This window comes from Calypte anna, chromosome 1 (genome assembly GCF_003957555.1).
Source record: "Calypte anna isolate BGI_N300 chromosome 1, bCalAnn1_v1.p, whole genome shotgun sequence".
Taxonomy (NCBI): Eukaryota; Metazoa; Chordata; class Aves; order Apodiformes; family Trochilidae; genus Calypte; species Calypte anna.
This window is the reverse complement of record NC_044244.1, coordinates 9692073-9717131: the sequence shown is the minus strand read 5'-3', so window position 1 is coordinate 9717131 and position 25059 is coordinate 9692073. Positions and strand designations below refer to the sequence as shown.

General features: G+C 35.6%; 1 protein-coding gene across 1 annotated transcript in view; it reads right to left on the bottom strand.

Moving 5' to 3' along the window:
* PCLO (piccolo presynaptic cytomatrix protein) overlaps positions 1-25059 on the bottom strand; it is a 281990-nt gene that overhangs the window by 74405 nt on the left and 182526 nt on the right. Inside the window, exon 10 of the mRNA XM_030467444.1 lies at positions 18180-18305. Within this exon, the coding sequence (XP_030323304.1) occupies positions 18180-18305 (126 nt within the window). The remainder of the gene's footprint in view (positions 1-18179; positions 18306-25059) is intronic.

Genomic DNA, 25059 nt, shown 5'->3' with positions numbered 1-25059 from the left:
ACTTTGCAGATATTGTTACACTGCAGAGTCTTCTATTTGGTGTACTGGAGGTGCCTGAGAAGTGGGAAACCTGCTGTTTGCTGTGTCACTAAGAGTTTGTAACTCTAAAAAAATCAGACTACACATGTATTAAGACTACTATTTTTCCATTTTTTAGATCTTCAGAGATCAGAAACATCACTTTGAAATCCCAGAAATTGCTTTAAAGTTAAATGTGAACTCAGAACAGGAGAAACAATATCAATTTGCAGTCTGACACTCAACACTAAATTAGTTTATGGTCTGTGTTGTCCTGTTATTTTTCTTTTATTTCTAAATCTTTCTGATGGGTAAAAATAGGCTGACGAGAGTCAATGTTAATGCATTTTCCTGTACTGCTGGGCATGAATCACACCAAACTCATTATTCTTTGTGGAGAACTTAACTTCCTCTCTCATTCATCTTTGCTCCTAGGTTGAGTATTTTCCATTATTACAATAATTACTATATAGACAACAATCACAATTCTTAAAAATCGTTATGTTGTTCATGAAATAAAAATGATACAATGAACCTGCCTCATGGCTGCTATTGATAAAAATACAGCCAGAGCAAATCAACCTAGTATTTGGGGTGTCACTACTAAACACCTCTCTAATTTATTCTGCCTTCAAATTTCTGTAGCTATTGCCACATAATTCTGTAGAATACTGTCCAGTTTGACCCATGATAGGACAAGTGATGATCTGGATGCATTTGTACTACATGAATTGAAACTCTTGGCAAGCTGAATGAAGATTAGTGTCCATACTGAGGAAAATAACTATGGTATAGATTATAAATTTATGCTGCTTTCACCACTATTCTATCATCAAAAAAATTACATTAGGGTTACCGACATGATCAGTTTTACCATGTTAAACAAAATGCTATGGTATATTGTAGTTATTCATAGTTTCAGAAAAAGAAATATTTTTCAAAATATACTGTTCACTGAAACTCTAGAGCAATGAGTACAGTTATTTAATTTTCAGTAATGAAAGACCGAAGCAAAGACAGGATTTAAACCACTTCATAATTACTACATCAAAGAAACAGCAAATACATATTACTCTGTGGTATTCTAGTTGCCACTCAGATTGTTAGCAAGTCATCAAGCTCCCAGCACATTTACATGTGTCTTCTCAGGACACTTAGCTCAGTAAAGGGAAAGCAGCCTAAAAAAGACATGCAGAGCCACACTTAACCATAGGACTCAATAAACCTGGAACCATAGAGAGACAATTGTGGGATGATAATACCAGGACTGAGGCCACAGGATCCCAAGATAAGGAAGAAAGTGCCAGAGAGTAATCCAGCAACATGTTCCAGTGACTCAGAGAGGAATGGGCTAGAGAAATATAAGATTACAATCACTATCAGCTCTTCTAAAAGTGTGAAAAAGACATCTCCAAGACCATTACATAGTTGCCAACTTAAGATCCCAGAGGATAACAATAAGAAGATAACTTGATGGCTGGTATCCCTTTGCTCTTTGGACATAACACTTGGATACACACATCCTAGTGCTTAGGAGAACATGTATGCAAGTGAGTGGGTTTATTTAGAAAGCACAAAAGAGAAATAACTAATTTTAAAAGAAAGTTACTCTTAATGGGGGACGCCCAACCTGATGCATCTGTTGGAGCTTCCTGAAGCCAGACTCTTTTGATACAGAGCTGCACTCCCTGGGGGTCTACTCGTGCTTGATGAAGGCCTGGCTGGTATCCAGCAAGGTTACCACTAAGGGTCTAGAGTCCAGCTGAGAAAAACTGTGGAATTACTGTGATAATTCAAACACTGAAATCGTGCTGAGAATGAGCAAAGGCCACGGTTATGCATCAGATGTCTATTTATTTTGACACACATGAACAGAAACTTCCTCACAGTTAGCAAATGGCACTGTTTAATTAAAAGTCAAGCCTTAACGAAAATGGCTGAAGACCTTAAAATATCACTTTCATATAGGACAGAGTGAGACCTTTACTTGATGTGTTGTAATAGGAGTCACTCTGTCAGATAATCATCTTCTGTATTCTGGGGGTAACTTTGCAGTTCTGACATTATGTGATTATTCAAATATAAAGTAGAATTTACTCACTAGTACCTCATTTCTGAGTGTAACATAACCTGAAAACTGAGGAAACAGAATACAAACTGTTGGCGAGTTCTATGCTATTCTCACCTCCTCTATGTATTTTTTCAAATAAGCTTTTTTATTATATTGTGATGAATTTTTGAAATTCAAGTCGCAGGATAAAAACTTGATATAAGAACCAGGATTCACACAAAAGCAGAAAAAAGCACTCTGCAAAGAGCAAGAATATATCACCTCTGAGCCAGACAGAGTAGGAGAGAAGTTACAGAAAAGATAAACAAGTGTATGATATCACATCACCTTTCTGATAACTATAGCTCTAGAAATGTTATTCATGCCCCTAAAGCAGTTTCCCTCGGGGGGCAGCCAGTGTTACCATCCCAAGGATGAGAGCTGCCAAAAGAAGGCCCCTCCTTCGGCTGATGAGAGGCAAAAGAAGGACAGGGCTGGTAGTTTCAGCCCCCATTTTCAAGTCTCCTGAAGGCACTGTGGAGTTTTTTACTGAAGTAATGGAGCAGGCTAAAACCTATAGGGAATAATAGAGCCTACAAGATTTGCTTTAAGTCTTCTTGGGTCAAAGGTGTAGGCGTCGGCCTTGATTAAACTGTGTTTAGGTAGGGGCAGGGAAGGTGCTGGCAGGATGAGTGCTTCATGCTGGTGGGGAAGTGCAAGCACACATCCTGCTGGTTCTGCTGCTGTGCAGCAATAACTGCTGCCTATACAGGCACCTTCTTGCCCTGTAGCAACAACAGTAATAAACCTGTCTGTTTTGATGGTCTCATGGTCTTAACTTACCAACTACATGCTAGTCCTACAATGACCTCTGCCTTTTTTTTAAAACTTGTGTGCATTAGTTACACATCAAACCAACACATAAACACCAAACTGTCACAGCATTCTCAGCACTGCATCCTCACTTTTTATCTTCACTGGGCCTACTCTCCTTCAAAAACATGCCCCAAGTGAGATATCAAGCATTATTCTTATACTGTCAAATGTAAGTGCTAAACTGACATTTCAGCTCTGTAGACTGAAGCTCAAATGTGGATAATAGGTCAACAAGGACAAAGGAGTTTGATCATTTCCCTGTTTAATCTTTTAAGAATTTTCATTTCACCAAAGCTTTTGTACAGGTCAAAATCTTCACAGGACTGATACATTAAAATTATTATCATGAAACAATGTGAAAGATTAAGACAGTAATCTCTGCTTCTTTACATCAAACCACTAAATATTCATTCCGAGGCAAAATGAAGAAAAATAAGTCTTGCTTTTAACTGCATACAAATATTTTCTTTCTTCTAGATAAAATTTATCCAAAAACACCCTCCCCACCAAACTGAGCAATCATAATTGTGAAATATTGTGATTCTGTTATGTAAAAATAGGTCTAAATAAGGCAAATTATATCCCAAGATTTATAATTAGAAATTCTTAGTGTGAAGAATTAATTAATATAGGTAACAAGCCTTTACTGATCCCTTGCAAAAACATTGCTGTATAGAATTTAACACATCTGAAATTCAGTCCATGGGGAAGTCCATTAGGTGGCACCAAATTTTTCCATATGTATGGACATTGTAGGCAATGCAGAGAAGTGTTTATCTGCTACTAGCTGCTGGGGACTTCCCCCAGCCAGTCTCCATTCAGAGACAGAACTTCTGAGATGGCATTGCAACCCATGGGTGCCCACCACTGACAGGCATTTTTCCAAGTAGGCAAGTCTGTCTTTCACTCTGTGTTTAAGTAACTACTCAACTGCTGTAAAGCTGTTCTTATCACACCTTCCAGTTTGTCTGCATCAAACTCAACAAGGCCTACTGTGGTGCTTGAAGGTATTTTCAGTTCCTTCTTTGGATCTTCACTTTTCCCTTTGCAGTTTGAAATGTTTTTTTCTTGCCTCATGTTCTCTACAGCTACTCCATCAGAAGAAAGCCCCTACTTTTCACCTAATCAGTCAGCTTCCACTGTGTGAATTACACTGAGATAGGCTGATACTTAGAAGAATAGTAGAGCGGCCTAGAAATAAGAAAAATAACAGTGTCTTGCCCTTCTTATCTGAGACTAAAACTGTTTCTACTTCGCTGTCACCAGGACATTCCCCATTAGCAGCAGTCATGAAGTCCTTGCCCAGAGTTTTGCTTCCTTTTGTCCTTTCTTTCACACACATCTCAGGAGCTCTAGTCCTCTTTAATGAGTCACTACAGACCCATTTGAAAAGTATAATTGGTAATAGGAAGCTTTGCTTTATTTAGACATAAATCAATGCTTATTTCTTTTTAGCAAAAAGAAACCATTTATGAGCAGCAAATATATGAAGTATAAGGATTGATTCCATTTCACCCACACTATGGCAGAACTCATTTAGTAAGCTCAGTGCTCACACAGTGATGAACATCACCCAGAATTACTCATTTCCTTTTACTGTGTCATCTTAAAGGTTAACTTCATGGGGTTCTGTTGAGTAGATTATCTACTAAGAAATACTCAAACCATTTATTCACTGAGGTGATTGATCAGCAGCACTGCCACTGATTGCACCTGGGCAGGTAAATGGTACTCATCTTTCCCAAGCAAACAGATTCTAACTATTAATACGCATGATGAACACAAATGATGTACATGGGAGTTTGCTCTTTACCCCATTGCTTTCAACACAGTTCCAGAAATCCTTTGCTCTAGCACTAACCAAATCACCCTAGTGTCCTCTTTAGTGTCTGCTTGGTCTTTTTTTTTAGGTTGTATCCACCATAATGAAGCTAACATGGAGCCTGACCATCCAACATAGGACTGTCTCAATTTTCTGTGCATTTGTGATTTGGTCTGTCCATGTGTCACTGGCCTGGGCCAAGGCAACCTTGATGCCATGGTACAAACAGCAGTTGTTAGCAGTCTTCTTCCTGGTCTGATGAAAAGTGGTCAGAAAGAGTGATGGCCTGAGACTCCAAATTGCTTCTAAAAACTGAACCCTCATAGAACAGGGCCTGTGTGCAGTAGCAAAACCAACCCAGCTTGTCTTAGTACATATCTTTGAAGGCTATTATGGACATGCTTCCTGCTGAGCTGAGCTGGTTTGGAATGGGAAGAGAGAAGAAAGGTAACACATGAACAAGTAAGAAGAACCCAAATATCTTCCCTGTGTCTTTAATTACCAGTTTCTTTTTGTAAATATACTTCTATGGGCCTCTACTTTATCCCTGATGGCCTTTGAAGAATAAATTTATTAAATGAAAAAGAAAACAAATAAACACATACACACAAAACAACCAGTCAACCAAAACGAACAAACCAAAACAAAAATAACCAAACAAAAACCCCATATGAAAGCAAACAAAAAACCCAAACCAAACCAAAACCCCAGACAATCCTTTATGCTTCCACAGACTAAGGAACAGCTGTAGCACAAGCACTACTGCTACATGATTGTCTGGTTCTTTCTCAACAAGAAAATTACCTGAATCATCTTAGGACATTACTTCTCACATTAGCATGTCCTTTCAATTTGGAAGCATTAAGTCCCAAGGGAAATGTCCCTTGTAATGACAACTTATAAGTACATGCATAACATTATGTAAGTAGGTGGAAAGATCATTTTAGATCAAAGAACATTATTATTAAATCAAACTATTAATATATTTCAGTGGAGTTCTTGACATTCAGAAGTAGACATAGGGCTACAGACTCATTACTCTGTATCTCTACATTATTAGCAAACTTCATCATCAAAGCTGCAAAGTATTTTCTATTTCCTTAATATCAGAAGGCTGACACTTTTCACACCTTTTTCATGTGAGAGCTTATTGTTACTCAGACTGTTTAAATTTAATTCCAGACCTAAATGAGTGCAGAGACACAGAATGATGAAATCATAGAATGGTTTGGGTTGGGAAGGACATTAAAAATCACCTAGTTCTGCCCCCTGCCTGCATGGGCAGGAACAGCTCCTGCTAGAGACGTGGCTCAAAGCCACATCCAACCTGGCCTGGAGTCACTCTGCATGTTTTATTTTGGACTGACAGCTTACATCCAAAGAGGAGTAGGATTAATATGTTATAAACGTATAAAGAAGCCACTACTTAATTTCAAGAGTTCATCACATAGAAATACACTAACAAACAATTCCTTTTGTGAAAGTCAGTCTAAAACCCGAAGTCTAAAGAAAATTCAGCTGGAATGAGCATCACAGTCATATGATGACTGGAGTGTTTTACAGTTTCATTGGAAATAATTTTTAAGAAAGCGTCCTAATGGAAATGCCCTCATTTTTATACAATGTAAATACATATTAAAGTGTATTATATTTAGTTTAGCATCCAGTATAAATTTGTGTGTGTCCAATATAAAATTTAAATCTATAGATTAAATACGTCCACCTAGGTAGCCTTCATAAAGCCCTCAGAATTAGTTCTGTGGATGCACACCGAGTATTGTTTTCAGCCCATTTTGTTTTATTTATTTTAACATATCTGACATTTTCCTATTATGAACACTTAGTGTGTGTCCTATGGGTGGTAAGTCTCTCTTGTTGCCATTTGTTATGTTAATAATGCCCAAAGAGGATAATAGTGAGCTTTGAATGTGAATAGTGAATACTTTTCATGTAACCTGTGCTATGGAAGATGGCAGCCAAAATGTGAATGCTACAGATATATGGATATTAAAAAAATGAATGTTGAAAATGAATGGTAAAAATTTCCTACTCTTAAGGCATTTAACTGATCCCACATACATGCCACCTCAATTGATTTAAGGAGGATGTTACTTGACTGGAAATTGTACCATGAAGGGTTTAGGTACTATAACTTTATGTCTCAGGTTGAATTAACTACCCACTATGTGAGTTGGTATTTGGCCTCAAAACAGCAGTTGAAAAATTACACATAAAGATGGGCCTAATTATAACTGAAAACTATAGTTTTAAAAACCTTTTTCAACAAATCATACAAAGAGCTTTCCCAAAAAGAGCCTGAACTATCACACTAAATAATAGCTGGGAGTCTATAATTTGGGAGAAAGACAAAGAGCAAGATCCAGTTCGAAATATATTGGGTCCAGTGGCCTATTTTTAATGGAATTTAGTAGTAAGCAGCTAGCTCCTTTTCAAACACAGCTCTCCTTAGAACCAGAAGTATCTGAAACACAGAATGTCATCTGTGTTACAAGAGGTCAAGAATTAGGGTTCCCTCTTCCCTTGGTAGGTTCTGAATCACTACATTTTTACTGAAGAGCAGTCAGATCAACTACACCATATATATACGTAGACTTGGAAATATTCTTAAAATGTGCATGTTTCAAATGGGGTGTGAACCACCTTGCACACACTGAGCCCTTTCAAAAGACTTGAGCAGAGCTCAGACCATGGAGAATTCAGTTGCTGCCAGCCCATGTCTGACATCGAGATCAGCAGCCTGAAATCTCTTTGACTCCAAGTATTTTACATTTTATATTCTAGTTTGCTTCTGCTGTTACACCTAAGAAAAGGAAATGTCAGTACATCTTGACCTAAAAATACTCATTCTACCATGTATTGTTCTTGAAATCTGATCTCCAATATCCAAAGCAAATGGTTATTTGCTACAAGATTGCTGCCTTAGTGAGTTGAATGCAATTGTCTGCAAAGCCTTGAATTTCGTAATCAATGAATACTCTAACCCCACAACCATTCAAATCAAGACTAATTCAATTTTTCCAGAAAATATAAGACTTAAGTCTTATAAAAAAAACAGTTTGAAAAGTTTCCTAGAACGTACTAATGCACTTGTAAGGTGCATTGTTTCAGAACTGTTTCAGAAGTTTTCAAATGGACCAAAGTTTCCAACGTTCTTAATGGAATTCTGCTTGCTTCTGAGTTTAGAGAGATATCAAATATTCATTTTGAACCTGAGGCACTCCCATTACATGCAGTGAAAAATAATACAGATTTCAATGAGTCCTGTCTCAAATATTTTAGGATCTGTGTAGGTAAAAACGAGCATATCTTCCTACTTCTGAGCCAACAATTTTTTTTATTTTTAATATTTTTTTTAAACTGCAAACTTTTCAAAGTTGGAAAAGTCTTGTTGCAATCTACTTGCACCAAGGTTTCAATGAAATCTTTGATCCATTTTGATAAACTTGTAAATAGGATTTTTTTTCGGCAAAATATTTTGTTTTGTTATAATGGAGAACAAAAGTAAGATCTGATACTCAGAATTTGCCTGGAGAAATCATTTCAACTTTAGTCACTCATCATTTCGATAATTTGTAATTCAATATCTTCAATTACAGTTACATGTTAAGTTGTATTATTACAAGCATATGACAAGCTGAGGGTTTTCAACCGTTTCATATAGAAATGTGAAGTTATAACTACTTAATTTTATAGGGTAAGTCTCAAATATGAACTGAAGTAAAAATTATTAATCTGGATAAAAAGCAATAATTTTTAATTAATATTTTCCTCTGCTTTCTACTAAATTAATATAATCATCTGCTCCTTTCATCTCACAGAACCTGAAGATTCCCATATGAGATTTTCTCAGCCATACCTTAGGGATCATTTAATCAAGTTTTGGAACAGAACATGCTTCAAGAAATTTGAAAAAGTTTTTATGTACCTCTTTGAGAGTGATCATAGGTTTTTTTCTTTCTTTAAGACGGCTTCTAAAACATGTTCTATATTAATTTACATAACATTCCTCTTTTGTAAGGTGTGTATATTACTTAATATATATACTTATAGATAAGTATATATAATATATATTACTATATATGTATTACTATATTGCAAAACTGACTGCAGAAAATAATTTTTTTTCTTCATATTCCTTTACCCTTTTAATTGAATAAAAGAATCACTGTCAGATCAGATTAGGTTAGAACAAAGTACAGCCTACTTCAGCATCTCCTTTGAAAACAGCTGATATCAGATACTTCAGAAGTTGTTTAGAAAACCTTAGAAAATTCTGGACTAGTGTGGTTACAGATTTATTAGCTTTATCCAGAGTACCTCCAAAGATTGTTTTATTTAATCTAAATAATTTAGATCTTAGTTTTCTCAATTTCCCCTCTCTGTATTAATCAATCCTTATAGAAAATACAGCCTTTCTCTGAATGATATGTCAATTTTAAAAACCCCAAAGTAAAGCTCTGTGACCAAGAATTCCAAATTTGATCCAAGTCGTACATACTACCATGATCCAAGTCCACCTAAAACACAGATAATGTTCTTCTTTACAACCCACTTTCCACAGTCCTTCTTTCTTTACAGTAAATGATTAATAATTAATACTGTTCCTTATAGAGGATTCAAATGTGCATACAACTACCTAGAAAATACTTTAAAATACCAAGTGATTAAAGAAAGTCACCTGGTTAAAATACTTAGTTTCATTGCTAGAATAATGTGGTGTTTGGATGTGTCTTTACTTCTGGGAAGTGTGTCTTGTAAACAGGTTAAAATATCTGTGGGTAGATGCAAAATGCTTTAATGCACTTTTTGAAACCAAAGAGCAGGTGAAATTATCTATAAGGACACCGCCAAATTTCACCTGTACAAGATGATCCTTGCTTCAACTTCACTGGATTTTTCCACACTAAAACCATATCAGATTGGTGGTCTGCTACTTTCAACCCACAATAATCTGCACAGTAGGAAATGGAATAATGGTATTTTTAGCTGGAAATTCACTATCAAACAACACAGTTCAGTGGTTATAAAAAAAAAAGAAAAAAAAAACCACTGTAATAATATTTTTCTTCCTGGAATGCCCATGTATGTGAGCACATATATATATATTATTCCTTAAAAGCAACAAACTAAATATTCTTGGTTGTGTTTCATGAGATGTTAGGTTTGTAGTGAAATACCTAGGTTTCCTATACAGTTAATGGGAACAGGATGTTGCTTTTATTACTTCCATAGTTAAGATAAGTTTGTCTCCATTTAGGTACTAAAAGATTTACATTTATCCGTTTACTTTGTAAATTTGCTACACAGAAGCCTGTCCTTGAAAACAGAAGGCAGGACACAGAGCAATACAAGCACAAATTTTTGAGGCTTCAAGTTGAAATTCAACTCCCTTTTAGCACTCACAGCCAGGAGTTGCTATGCAAAGGGCCAGGCACAGTTTCTGTGTCTCCCTGCTTTTGTTATTTGCCTGTGTATCAGGTGTAACATGATCTAGAGAATGTAATTCCTAGTCTATCTCTTACAGTCCCAGACAGACTGCCTCTGTTTGACTGAAGCTGTAGCTGCATCCCTGAACATCTTGTGGCTACCAACTCAAACCGTCTCTACAGCTGAGATTCACCTCTCTGCATCTGCTGACTCTACAATCTCTGTTTTTCTCTCCAGTGCTGGCCAAATCAGAAAAGTCATGGCCTCCCCCTTGTCACCTCTGCCACTGTGTACTGCGAATACAGAACCAGGAAACGCAAGTCAATCTTCTTACAGAGCTGCATCAACTTGCTTTTAATACACTCTTATGTTGTAATGTTGTCAGTGTCTGACCTGAAGCTATGTCTCTGATGTAAAAACGGACAGATTACATTGAAACTAATGGAAGAAGTAATTAAACTCTTTTATGTAGGCAAATGAACCTTAATAGTACTCACAGTGGAAGAAAAAAGCAAGAGCATTCCAAGAAGAGTGCGGAAGACTGGGACCACCTGGCTAAGTGCCAACAACAACAGAGGCAGAAAATCAAAGCACCTGTGATCTGTGCTTTTTCTGCTGTGCTCAGAGAAAGAGGGATTCAGGCACATTCTCTGAAAGCAATGAGGACTCTTTCCAAGAAGTACCTGGATGTTCTTCTTAACAGGAAATACCCATCAAGGTCCTGAAAAATAACAGCTGTCAAAAGCAGTGTCTAATATTTACTAATAGCATAGCTCCAGGTAAGTACTTTAAAACAGCTAGTAGTGCCTTCTTACAGTATCTTAGTGGAATGCTATTGAAAGATAGTTATAGCACCAATGCCATTTTTACCAGTGATCCTCCACGATTTCTGTTATAAACCATGTGATGGTTATAAACCATCTGACTTTTACCCTGATCTTTGTCACTGTTCTCCATCTCATTACCCCCAGGAAGCCCAGTGATTGTGTCTTCATCTTCCCTCTGACTGAAGCATCCAGATTATTTTGCTTATCTTTTAAAATTACAGCTACATATTTAATACTAAACAGAGAGAAAATTTATGCAATTTCTTATTTGTTATTAAGAATACAATTTCCTGGAGTAATTTGCATGACACAGCAGTTCAGAAATTGTCAAAGTTTTTTATCATAAAGAAGGTATATTCTATACTAGTCTACACAGTGCATAAACAGGGCTAAATGCAAAAGTGAAAAATCTGTAACTTGTGTTACATAAGAGGTCTGATCTTTACCGGTGCTAATATGAACTAATATAATGCTTCTTTCTCATAGATTTATGAGTTTTATAAATGCCCCATAAATTTTCTTTTTATCTTCTGCTTTAGATTACTCTAAAAAGATCCTGAAATCTTGGTCTGTTAAGCTGCTCCATTCCTTCCTAGATCAAAGTTATCTCTAATACCTATTTTCAGTGATGATTTGTAGTGCTGAAAAATTACATCTAGAGCAATTACAGTGCTAGGTATACACATTACAAACTCATGTTACCTGTTTTAGCTCATATAAAACAGATATTCGAGATCTGCAGGAGGTTCTCTAATGAAATATCCTTGCAAAATCTCAGTAGTATCATGTTACCACCAGAAGATTGAACTAAATCATCAACTAGAAGCCCTGTGTTCTGAAGTAAAGAAAAGTATTACTTTTAAAGTGTGTTTCAATTGCCTCAAGCATTTAGTAAATAAAGTTATGGACAGCATCACAGTAACCAGCTCTCACAGATTCCCACATCAAACACTCATAATGGAAGCTTTTCTTCCCGCTTCTGTCAGCCCCACACAGATGCTGAAAAATTCTCACTCCTTACACTGCTTCTGATTTCTTTCTCCTATTGCAGCAAGTGGGCAAACTGAACTCTCAATACAGCTCACCTCCTGTCCATGTCAAGAACATGATTGAGACCATGTAGGATTTAGTAGGATTGCATATGAAATGGCTAAACCAGAATGAGAAAGCTTTCTTCCTTGCTTGCTTGATTTTAACAGATACAAGGCTAACTGCAACATGTATATGATACACTTGGTTGGCAAGTTTTTTCCACTTCATTTTAGAATAGATTTTTTCTTTCATTTATTTCTAAGTGTCTTGAAGTATATTTTTCTTATATGCTCAATGCTCACAGCCACACTTAGCAAGAATGACATTGCACATATATTTATTATTACTTATCTGAAAGAAGTACAAGGCAAAACAAAATACATGGATGAGAGAAGTACAACTACACAAGTGAAGATTTGCTGCTGATAACGGGCATTTAGGGGTTGATTTAGATTAAGCCATTTCTAAAGAGCTTTGGAGCAAAGCTTTCAAATGAGCTATGTTTTATAACAGGCATTGCCTGTTATTTTGTGCACACTTCCTTTGATAAAGTCAGTTTCTGCTGGGACAGATAAACCTGAGTCTGTAGCCCAAGGGATATGTTGAGAGCAAGCTGTTCTCTCTTCTAACCCTCAGAAAAAGCATGGACAGCACAATAAATCACAAAGACGAATGCACAGAGAACAGGGTAAAGTTATTTCTTTGTTTTCTCTGATGTGGTAATAAATTAAAGCAGCTAAACTGCAAAATGGAAGTGCAGGATGGTAAAAGTATTTTTGTTCACTTAAGACCATATCCAAAGTTTTTTGAGAATTTTCCTTCCCTTCTTATGTTCCTTTTAATTTCTTATCATCATGTTCCAGCTTCATCATGCTATCTACTTTCTGCCAGGAGTGTAACTATCAGAGGCAGACAAGAAGGGATGCTGGCTCTTCACTAGCCCAGCCATCATGGGGACTGGAAAATCTCTTTTCACTGTAATGCCCCAATCAGTGTTTCTAATTTTAGCTGGCTAAACAGAAAGCAGCACTCACTACAGCCTTTTAAAATTCAGAAAGATTTGGTTCCTATTGCAATTCCTACCAACAGATGACCAAGAGCAGTTTGTGTTACACTTGAACCCATCTATAACTCAAGGCTAAGAGGAAAGTGAAGCAAGAGGAGTAGGGGGGAGGATAGTGACTTACTGCTTCTGTTCTGCTTTTCCAACTATTTAGGTGCCCATGACCATTCCAGCCACATTCCATTTTCCAAGCAACATCCAAAGCATGATAAGAGATAGTTTTGATAAGATGAACAGCTATTACACATACAAAAGACCTTCTGAACCTGGATCTGGTCTTCTCATTCAGCACTTGCTGCTATCCAAACTAGCTCCAAAGTGTTTCAAACAAGCTGTAGAGAAATTATGCTTAACATTTTCTTTATAATCCTTTCATGGACTAGTCAATTATCCATTGCATGGCCCACTGTTTTTCTCAGAGGACTTGAAAGACATCACGTGTTTCCAGTGTTAGTAATTATATCCCTTAAGGACTTTAAACTTGAAAATTATAATTGAAAACATGATCTGAAAAGACATGATCATCTTTGAGGCATGGCTGAGGTAAAACAGCTTCTGAAAGTTGGCATGTTCACCTGGACAAGTAAGAAATCTGCTTCTACTGAAAGACGTTGCTGTCCAGAACCCAGGAAATACTTCTCAGATTAAACAGTGATGGTAACATTCCAACAGCTTCTAACCAACATTGCTTATGCCCAGATTCATCTTACTTATACTAGTCAGCCAAAGTGCAATTAATCATCTCCCCATATTGACCATCTCCTCTCTAGTCTGCTCATTAGCCTTATTTTCATTCCCCTCAGAGGAAACACAGGTACTATAAATACTCAAGGTATTTTCCTCGACTTAATGCAGACTGCACTGTGCATGAGAGATTGCTCTCACACCATGAATCTGTTGGTTTTCTTCAAGCTTTCTACACCCAAAGGTGCTACATAGGGATCCCACATTTCCTAAACCTGCTTACATTTTAGTCACATTTCTGAGTGGTCACCTGAGTCAGTTATCTGTAGTAGATTTCTGCCTAACATAATGTCTTTCCTTTTTACCATCATATACATCATATACACCTCCTTATAACCTTATTATAACTTTGTTTTTTATTAACTATGTGTACTGGCAATGACAGTTGGACTCATTTTCTTAGAAGAACTTCATGGTATTTTGAGAAGCAATGTTTCCTGCATCCTAGGGGGAGTAGTTACTAATTTAGATCAAAACAAGTGCCTAAGGATTGGACTGAGTGACGCAGCACCATTAACTACTTAGACGTCTCAAATAAAAATGCATTTTCTCTTCTCTTACCTACTTAACAGCTTTAACTGGGTTCCATTATCTTTCATTGCTTGTGCATACATCAGGTAGTTTTTCTTATACTACTATTGGACAAGTGTGAGGATGGGGAAGCTTAAAATATCCCTGTACGATGAATATTTCTATTAAATTGTAAAATGTAAGATTCTACTGAATTGAAGAGCATTCTCTTTGCTAGCATGGACTGCTTATATACCAAAAATTCTGCAGTGACTCTCTGTGATTCATAAGGTAGGTGGCATTCTTTAATGTTATGCTAAAAATGTTACATTGTTACATTTGCTATAAAACTGAAACTTGCACTGGTGGTGCTACTTCAGTATTTTTAATAATAAGAGTTTTTGTCTTCACTATATATGATTTTTGTATTTTTAAGGTTGGGAAGATACTATTTGAATGAGGCACACATATTAAAATAAACATGCACCACCATAAAGCGTGGTGTTGAGTGGATTGACCATGAGGGCAGTGAGGTCACCACAAATCAAGTTCACCATTAGCTTTTAGGCTGTGCAGGTTTCCCAGACTTGCCAGGAGACTGGAAAGTCAGGGAGTCTCTTCATCTTGGTAAATGTCAGCACTGAAACACAATCTGCTTGCCTGACTGAAAACTTGGAACAAAGACACCCATGGTTCACCAGTTCCCAGACTCTCCAGTCAGCCTCTTGAAATGGTCCAATAAGAAAACTTGAATGCTAAGGACATCCAGCAAATTTGTAACAGTTTTTTTAACACAATAATATTTAATTTCTGCTCTTTACTGTAGGTTCATCTATTTCTGAATAATACTAGAAGGATAAAATGTCATTCACCCAGTAGATTTACCAGGTGGAATATAACTGAACTGTCTCTGTCAACATGAGAGGGAGCACAGACACATCTATCAAACTGATACAGTCTCTGCACTTTATGAGCTCAGTGGAATGAGTCTTCCACCTCCAGTTTTTGTAATGCCAGTGAGAGATGAATCAGAGATATTTTTGACATCCGAAAGCAACTCAAGGTGAGAGAACCAAGAAAACTGATATTTGCCAGTCAGAACCATAAATACACTTCTCAGCACTAAAACTCCACCAAAGGTATTTAAACTTTATGGATTGCTGTTCTCCAAGGAAAGGGATGCTATTTGTAATTCTAACTGTGTCATTTCTTCATAGATCCAGTCATGCAGGATGCAGGTAGGACTTTGCCATCCTTCATAAGCATGGAAAATCTTTCCTTCCTTATATTATTGATAGAATTTTCAGAGCTGCTCTGTTTTTAAAATTAGAGAGATACATTAAATTGATGGGAGTTTTTGCAGTGAATCATGTTTTTAGAAAGGTTAATGAGTCAAGATATTAACTTGTGATAACATCAGGATATGTTTACTTGATGAATAGGTATACATTCTAACTTGAAATCAGAGCATTTCATCAGAATAAGTGACTCATTATTACTATAAAAATTATTTTGTAATTGTCATTTTCAGATAATGACATATAAAGTTTTCTCTGTGTGATGTAAAAGACATAATTACTCAAAAAGAAATTAAGGCTGGTTTCTGTTTTCAGACACAACAGTATCAGCAATATTGGCAGCATAAACAATTTGTCTGGATTTACACAGATCAGGATAAGTATTATTGAAGACCTTGACAAATTTTATCTCTTATGAAATGTAGATATTAAACGTACATCAGTCATGTTTCCACTAAAATAGCGAAGCAAAACTAAGAGTGAGGTAGCCAAATATTCTTTGTTGATTTATGACAGCCATCCAAAATGACATAAAAAGTAAACTAGATATAATGGCAAGATTTAAAAGGTAAATTACAGTAAGGGAAAATGTTTTTCTTGTGTGCTATGGTAATGGCACATTCTGCAGAAAGCATTTTTTCTCTCTGACAAAGTATCATGTCCATGGTACCACATATTCTGGGATACTGTGTGGACAAGTTCTACAGATTAATTATAGTGGTTTTGATGGATTTGATTTATGCCAACATACCCAAGTCTAGGATAATTGCATAAAGGTCAGACCAAAACAATGACTGATCATGTGATGGGAGAAAGAAACAATGGAATAAATATTTTACTGTCCTGTTCTTCTTTCTATTAAATGCAGATATAACTTCAAAATAAACTCTGTGAACAGACAGAAAAGCAAATTGCCATGTCTGAACTGTAGTTATTTTAAGTCCCAGATACTCTTGAGGACTGTTAAAATACAGCTACATGGGGAGTGAAAATTTTCTTCAGTCTTCAGTTCCTGGAAAAGTTACTGATGAGAGAAACCAGAAGACTGGAAATAATTCCAAGAAGTAACTGTTCATCCTCTTTCTTGCAATGTCCACTCACAGGAAAATATTGAATAACCACAATCTCCTCTTTACCTGCTTGGTACTAAAAGAATCCAGGAATGATCTAGCACAGCTATGGAAGACCTACCCTTTGGATGGAAGGAGCCAAAATACTCGTTTAAAAATACAATAAGTTGAGGTAAATTCTTTCATCATTTCTGTGCAAGAAGTAACATTATTCTTTCATAGAGATAGTACCCACATAATATGAATGGCAGAATAAACTCTATATGGAAGAAAGGAAGATTTTTTTATTGATCATTTCTTCACTTCAGCTTTAAACTGACACTGACATTGTTGTATGTGCACCTCTTCTGTGTATGTCTTTAAAATATTGGAAAAGAAGCAATAAAGCATGATAATGGAGCAGAGAGCATGATACAGGTGACACCACTTCTGTAAAACCAAGAACATATTTAAGCTATTCCTTGCGAATATGATACATAATCAAGTTACTCAGCTTTTCTATCTAAAAACGTACTTTTGACTTAATCATGATTTTTGTTGCATATTTACTATTCGTAAAATTTTTGTGAACTGCATTCCACCTGGGAGAATTACTTTTCTTGCTTCTTTCTGTTGTTATTTTTTTTCTGGATACCTCATTTTGCTGGAGAAATAAGAATAACTGGTTGAATGAACTAGAAAGAAATTTATTACATTTTTGTTGATGGATAAACTGACGTTTCAGGTTCATAGAGATATTAAAATGAAAAAGGAAATAAAAAACAGCTATACAGATAAAGGACCATTTATGTGATTATGAACAAAACCAAAGTGTTATCAGACAGTTATCACCTTTGTAATAGTTCAAGGAAATGTAATTATTAATCTATCTATAGTTGCCTAAAAAGATGTGTAGTCTAATGCAGTCTACTTAAAGTCAATAAGATGAGGAAGACACTCCCAGTTAATTTAACTCAGTAAAGTCTGAGTTTAGGGGATTCAAAAAAAGTTAGTGCATGTAGCAGAGAGCACTGTGCAACTAAGAAATGTAACTAATCCCCAACATAGAGACTTAGATGATCAAGACAGACCAAAGATCTTCAAAACCAGCATGTCCATGGTGTCTATGGTATGTGTTAGATGTATCTTCATGGCTGGACTCTAGTCTTACCCCCAGCACAGACAGCATGTAGGTAAAATGCCATAATCCTGCTCATTGTGGGGATTCTCTCTGGCTGCAGAAGTCACAAAATGACCTATCAGTCCTTTTCTGCTTTGAGACTCATGTAGGTTTAGGGGGCCTCTCTGATGCCCCTCACTCCTTGCACAAGATTAAACTTGTTATGCCAAACAATAGTACACAATAACATGTATTATAAATAATTCTACTGAATTTCCAACTCTCTCATGGTTTCATTTTCTTGACAATACATTTATCTTACCTTCTATCAGTTTTCCTGTCTGCTCTGCATTGCCACCTGGCAAGATCTTGGCAATGTAAGCTCCAATTTCCCCTCCAGTTCCTGGAATTTCTTTCCCACCTACAACCCTGATTCCCAGTCCATTGCCTGTGATCAAAAGAAAAAGAAAACTGTAAACAGAGATGAAACTATGAATAATTCACTGGAAAGAAATAAATATAGCAACTCATCTGATGTTAGTAGAAGATGTCACCAATAACTTCTGGCTGTGGTTGGAAGATTAATTATATTAAATTGCTAGAAATCCATGTCAAATGTGGATTTAAAGGACAGCTTTATCATATGCCTAAAACATGCATACAACTTAGCTGAAAAATTACAGTAGCTGAACTTTTGGAATCATATATATGGTGACAGGCAGAGACCACTGAGCTCCAGCTCAATTTGACATAAATTGACATAAATCTATATTTGACAGATACTATTATTTTCCTTCCATATTTATTTTTAATTGATATTTTTTGCATCAAAGAAATATAATAAAGTATAATAAATACATAATAAAATATAATATATAGAATATAATAAAATTATCAGAATGGAGAAAGCCTACACTGGTCTTTGTAAAGCATAATTAAACCTAACATATTTTCTCACTTTTTGAAAATTACAAAGATGAAAAAATTATGATCACCAATTATTTCAGCTGGAGACAAGCAGATCACTAATGTCCCTTATGTACAGAACAATAAGAATTAACCAAAGCTTAAAAAAAATAGTATCACAAGCTAATCTTATGCATTACCAATTTTTCATGCTACAAGAAAAACAAATTTCTTCTTTGAAGAAAATTTCATATGAGATGATTCACACTTTGACTTTGCAATGTAAAGGCTGATTTTCCCATCTCCATTGTACTGGCTAAATAACTACCTTTCAATTTATTAAATTAAGAAGTCAAATCTACAGAGTGATTAGACTAATCAGCTATAGGAAGCTCACCATATAATCTGTTAGCAAAACTATATCTTTTTAGATATGTTTTCCTCACAGCACTATTAGTGTTTGATAAGTCAGCCCTGAGTTTGTTTTAGAAGGAAGAGTTTCTGGTGAAAGAAGTTCCTGCTAGATTTAGTTAAATCCAGATGGTTTGTTCCTCCCCTTGCTTCATAACAAGTATTCTCGTTTCTTTTGGAATGTGCCTGGTGTTCAGACACTTGCATGGATCCTGTATAGAACAATATAAAGGTAAGGAAGGACACAGAAGAGTTGTGACTTAAGGGGTTTAGCAGAAATTCACAGAATAACAGAATTGTCATGGTTGGAAACATGAAGGAAAGTTTCCACATAAGGAAACAGCTCATTCCACCACTGCAAGCCTATAACAAAATGTGGTATCCTATTTTACTGGCAGTACAGGTGGGAAAGAGCAACCCAAAAAAAAAATGGTGAGGAATTAAAAGGAAATACATGAGGACTTCTTACAGCTACAGCAATGTAATTAGTGTTCACTGGGAGATTTAATGCACTGAGATGAAGTGACTGCTATATGACAGAGCAGTATGTGTTGCTGGAGCATGTGAGAAGTTCAACAACACATCTAGTGGTGCATGCCAGACAAGATGGATACAGATCAGTTTTGAGGAGATTGTATATTTCCACTAGACCTCCATCTTGTGACACAGTGCAGCAAAATCTGGGTGGGGATTCAATGACTGGATGACCACAGGTAATGTGCTATCAGTATATGGAGGTTTTAGTGAATGGTTTAAGTATGGGCTGACAGCCAAGGATGAGGGATGAGGGCTAGTGTATGATAAATGGTATGACAGAACTTGAGTTTGTAGCACAGATGATCAACAACACCCTTTGCAACCCAGATCTTTTCTTGTTTATCCACCATAGTGTGAAACAGGATAAATTTATTTTGGTAGGGTACTACTGGGAGTAGAGGTAGGAGTTCTATATGCATAAGGTGAACATAATTCACCTCTTGATGATATTTATATCCAAGTCTGAGGTAAAGTTCAGTTCTGTCATATAAACCCATTTCAGAGTCTGTATTTTTGCTTTACCTACGTGGTGATATTTAGCCTTGATATTTTAAGAACAGATAAGAGATTTAGGGAATATGTAACCCAACCCTCTGACAGCAATAACTGTAAGTTACAACTATACAAATATTTGGTACGGCAAGAATGTCTTACCATGTTTAAATTATTTATTGTGCAACTTTGACAGTCCAAAGATCCACTATGAAACGCTGTGCAAGCATGCTCAAGTATCTTCAGCAAGGGTTGTGAATACTCAGATGATAGTATGAAATTTGCTAGTAAGTTCCTCGAAACTTTTGCTAAAAATTTTAACCAGCTTGGCCCCTCCACCCTCTGCACATTTGTCTTCTTTTTTTTTTTTTCTTTTTTTTTTTTCTTTTCTTTTTTTTTTTAAATAATTTGAAGCCCTAAGTACCTTTTTCAAGTAAGTCAGCTTCTCGTAAGACTTTACACCTGGGACTGTAAAGTAATGCAAATGTAATGCAAAAGCATGTAACATTTTTAAGCCCTTTTTTTTTTTTTTGACATGTGAAGTGAACAGTTGGCTAGTTGTCTCTGCCTCCTTTAAGATCAAATTAAGAATGGAAAAAGGATCCCTCTAATCTTGATGGGGACCCTCCAAAAAAGATAGAGAGACTCATATAATAAAAATAAAACTATAGTGAACAATAATACTAAGCTAATAACTAGCTAATTATATGTGTGCGCATGTGATTAAATTTATACTTCAAAATGTACCATGTAATCAAGTTTAAATATAAACTTGGTCTAGGTGATAAGTAATTAACTAAACATACTGCTGCTTGGCTGGTTTCTAACATAAATGGATATACAGAAATGATGCTGTTTTAAATAATAGCCATATTGCTACTCTGGAACAGTGCTATGGGAAATTCTAAGATAATTTTTTTTGAGGGGACTTATTTTTCAGTGTAATTGGAACAAAATGCATTATTATTTTAATTTAATTACCTTATTTCAATGCAAATTTTAAATTTAACACTGTTTAAGTTTCTTTTTCATGACTCGATAGGGAAATCAAATTCACCATTTTAAGGATGGGTCTAAATGTCCTTTACAAAAGTTGAAAAATATAGTCTTTAAAAAGATAAACACATCATTGCATATAGTGAACATGTACCCCAGTAAAAGCACTTTAACTTTAGTCCATCCTTAGGCCTTAGGAATTCATGTGATTGCTCTGCACATTTACCAGAGGACTTCTGAGCAAACACTATGAAAAGACTCATTAATATTTTACAGGTCTGAGGCTCACAGCTGGGAACTATTAGGTGCAGCAAAGCCAATAAACAACTATTCTTAGTATAAAACACACACACACACACAGAAGCACACAGTAACTCACTTTTAACTCACACAGTCAACATATGGCGTTTTGAACATATCAGTACATTTCATTATGTATGGGAGTAACTCTACAGACTCAGTTTTCTCATGAAATTCTATACTGGTATCTGTTGCAGTTTAACATTGGGCTGACAGATGCTCTCTATTAACCCCTCTTGCTCCCCTACAGGGAAAGGATAGAGAATAATGGAGATTTATGGCTCAGAAACTAAACTACACAGCTTTAATGGAACAGTAGTGATGAAAAGGAAAACTATAAAATATATACAAATATATACAAAACCACTATCATGCTGCCATCCAATAATGCTCACGTCACCACCAAGGCTGCAGAGTAGGACTGGAAAATCCCAGGCTGAGCTGCTGGAGTCAGCAGCAGTTCAGAGGTGGGTGCAGGAACAGATTCAGGAGAGAAGGGATTGGGATCAAATGCAGACGAATGAAGGGAATCCTCAAATTTATACCAAGTATGACACGTATGGGATGGAATACTTTGGCCAATTTTGGTCACCTTTGACCTTTCTTTAGTCACCTGTCTGTTCTGCTCCACAGGGGGAATGCAGGTCTGACCCCTTTACTCCCTTTCTCTTTCTGGAGCATAGGACATTTTGCAGAACCAAGCAGTGACAAATGCCAGACCACTCTCCAGCTGTAGCTATAAATGTTGAGAGTGATCAGTCCTAGAAGTAGACACTAACTGAAAAACATGCTGTTAACTGCAGCAAGTGCTGCTGCTTAGAAGACAGTTAACTGAAAAGTAAAAATCCTAGAATGAAAATTGGTTCTCTCCTGGCTCAATCCAGGATAGTATTTCTGCCTCCTATGGCTTAATTGTAACAGAGAGGTGGTTTGTCATATAAATAGGCAGACAAGGCAATTGATAGGAGGCAGTTGTATGGATATACCTATGCCAGATAACTTTGAAAATCATAGCTGACATACTGGTTCTGATTTGCAATTCTAAGGTGTACATATTACTCCTCAATTATTTCCCACCTATATGTGGAAATATATTTATTATACTTTATATGTAATATATGCAGGATTTTATTCTTAGACACTTTGAAAAGACTATATTTTCAGTGTTTAGAGTGAAATGTATGACTGCTATGTTTTAGATAGCAGCATGTTTGCTAAGAGGCAGCCACAGAAGAGGGTGTGTGTGTTTGCACATGCTTTTGCTGGAAAAAATCATGGGTTACATGATTTAACTTCATTTGTCTGTATTTAATTAGAAAATTGTATTTCATTGTTATTATGCTGTAAAAACATTAGTAGAAGAAATATTTTAGCTGAAATTACAAAATTCCATTCTTGGCAGTCAAAATGAATGAGTTACTTCTTGAACTTCAAGTGTTCTGTCCAGGCTGAAAAACAAATACTGCTTGGATGTTGATATGTCTTCTTACATGAAGACATAATTTCAAACCTATTCATATCTAGTCAATATCTATTGGAAATAGTCAGTTTGCTACTTTTCTTTGCAATAACATTGCCCATCCTACCGCCTTGCTTGCAGACAGTTTAAAAATATCAGTCATACAGTTTCCCAGGTCTCTTTTCCCCTTGGTATTTTTGGGTTTTTTTGGTTTTGGTTTTTTTTTTTTGGCTAATTTAAAAAATATCTTGAAGTCTTAATTTCCATCTCTGACTATTTTGTTAAACCACACATTCATCTTTCAATTTTAGATTTTCAGATTAATGAACTACTGTTCTCTTCCTTAGAAGACACAAGACCAGTTAACCATCACAAAGCAGATCACTGGGCTTTGAATTAGAGAGGGCATATTTTTGAACTTTAAGCATTGATTTTTATGGAAAATATATTCAGGAAAACATCTCTTCAAAGGGAATTTTACACATTTCAGATCCAATCCTTTTTAGGATGCTTCAAAGCTAGAAGACTGTTAATTAATTGCAATTCTTTTTACTGATCTCCCAAGGCTGTAATCCTACACTCCTATCTAATCGGAACTAAAGCCTTCAGATGCTAAGGAAAAAAACAGCCCCCAAACCTCCAATACCCAGAAAGTCTAATGCTAAACTTTAACAAGATAGATCATGCAACTAAATTTGTTTTAAACTTTGATAAACAAACAAAGATGTATTTGTGATCCAGTGACTTATATGGCTGAAAATACACATTTAGAATCTTTGAGGAAGATTTCAAGCATGAAAAAACAGAGTTACTTTTGAGAGAATTCCAGTCTTTGAGAAAAACATTAATAAAATTATTAATAATACTGAGTGGCCAAAAGATTCTTTGGCAATTAACATATTTTGTTACTTTAAATAGGTCATTTTATTTGTCTTTTAAGATCTTTCCAGATGTCAAAATGGTTTCATTGGTGCATATTAATTATATATGCATTATATAATGATTATTATATTTATTATATATAAATATATAATAATATGTATAACATATATATATAAATATATATATGTGTGTGTATATATATGCATATGTATATACAAAAATTTCTGTCACTGGTGACCTGGCAAGCATCACTGCAAAGCAATTTAAAACAAAAATTTTTATTTTCCTTAGCTTGACCATTAGGTCCTTTGTGTTCAATTAATTTACTCTGACCTTGTGTATCCTCTCAGTGTATCTCAGCCAACTATGAAATCAAATCTCCTTGTATATTTTGTTGTGTCACAGTAGCAAAAGAGCACAAACTAGAAACATGACCCTGCGGTCACAAAATAACTTATTTTTCTGAAATAGGCTGACCAAACCTGAGAAGTTATAGTTTGGTTGTTTTTCTTGATTATGAAGATAAAGAGTATGCCACTCTGTTCCTGTTGCTCTGGTCACAGGGAAGTTCATAAAATCTTATAATCTTTTTATGACTAAAGGGAGGATCTCCACTACAGCCATTAGAGTAGAAACAGCTTTCATGGAACTATTTTAGCACCTAAGCAATGATTCAACATGTCTTCCCAAACAAATGTCAATAACCCCTTAAAGAAATTAGAAATTAAAGTTAAAAAATAAAAATAAAATAAAAAGGAAAGGGAAAGGAAAGGGAAAGCAAAGCAAAGCAAAGCAAAGCAAAAGAAAAATAGAAAAGAAAAGAAAAGAAAGGAAAAAAAAGAAAAGAAAAGAAAAGAAAAGAAAAGAAAAGAAAAGAAAAGAAAAGAAAAGAAAAGAAAAGAAAAGAAAAGAAAAGAAAAGAAAAGAAAAGAAAAGAAAAGAAAAGAAAAGAAAAGAAAAGAAAGGAAAAGAAAAGAAAGGAAAAGAAAAGAAATAAAGAAAAGAAAAGAAAAGAAAAGAAAAGAAAAGAAAAGAAAGAAAAGAAAAGAAAAGAAAAGAAAAGAAAAGAAAAGGAGAGGAAAGAAAAGAAGAGAAGAAGAAAAGGAGAAGAAAAGAAGAAGAAAAGAAGAAGAAAAGAAGAAGAAAAAAGAAAAAAATGGATAAAACCCGAAGAATTCAAGGTGTATCAGGTGGTTGGTGGTTTTAGTGGTTCTGCCTT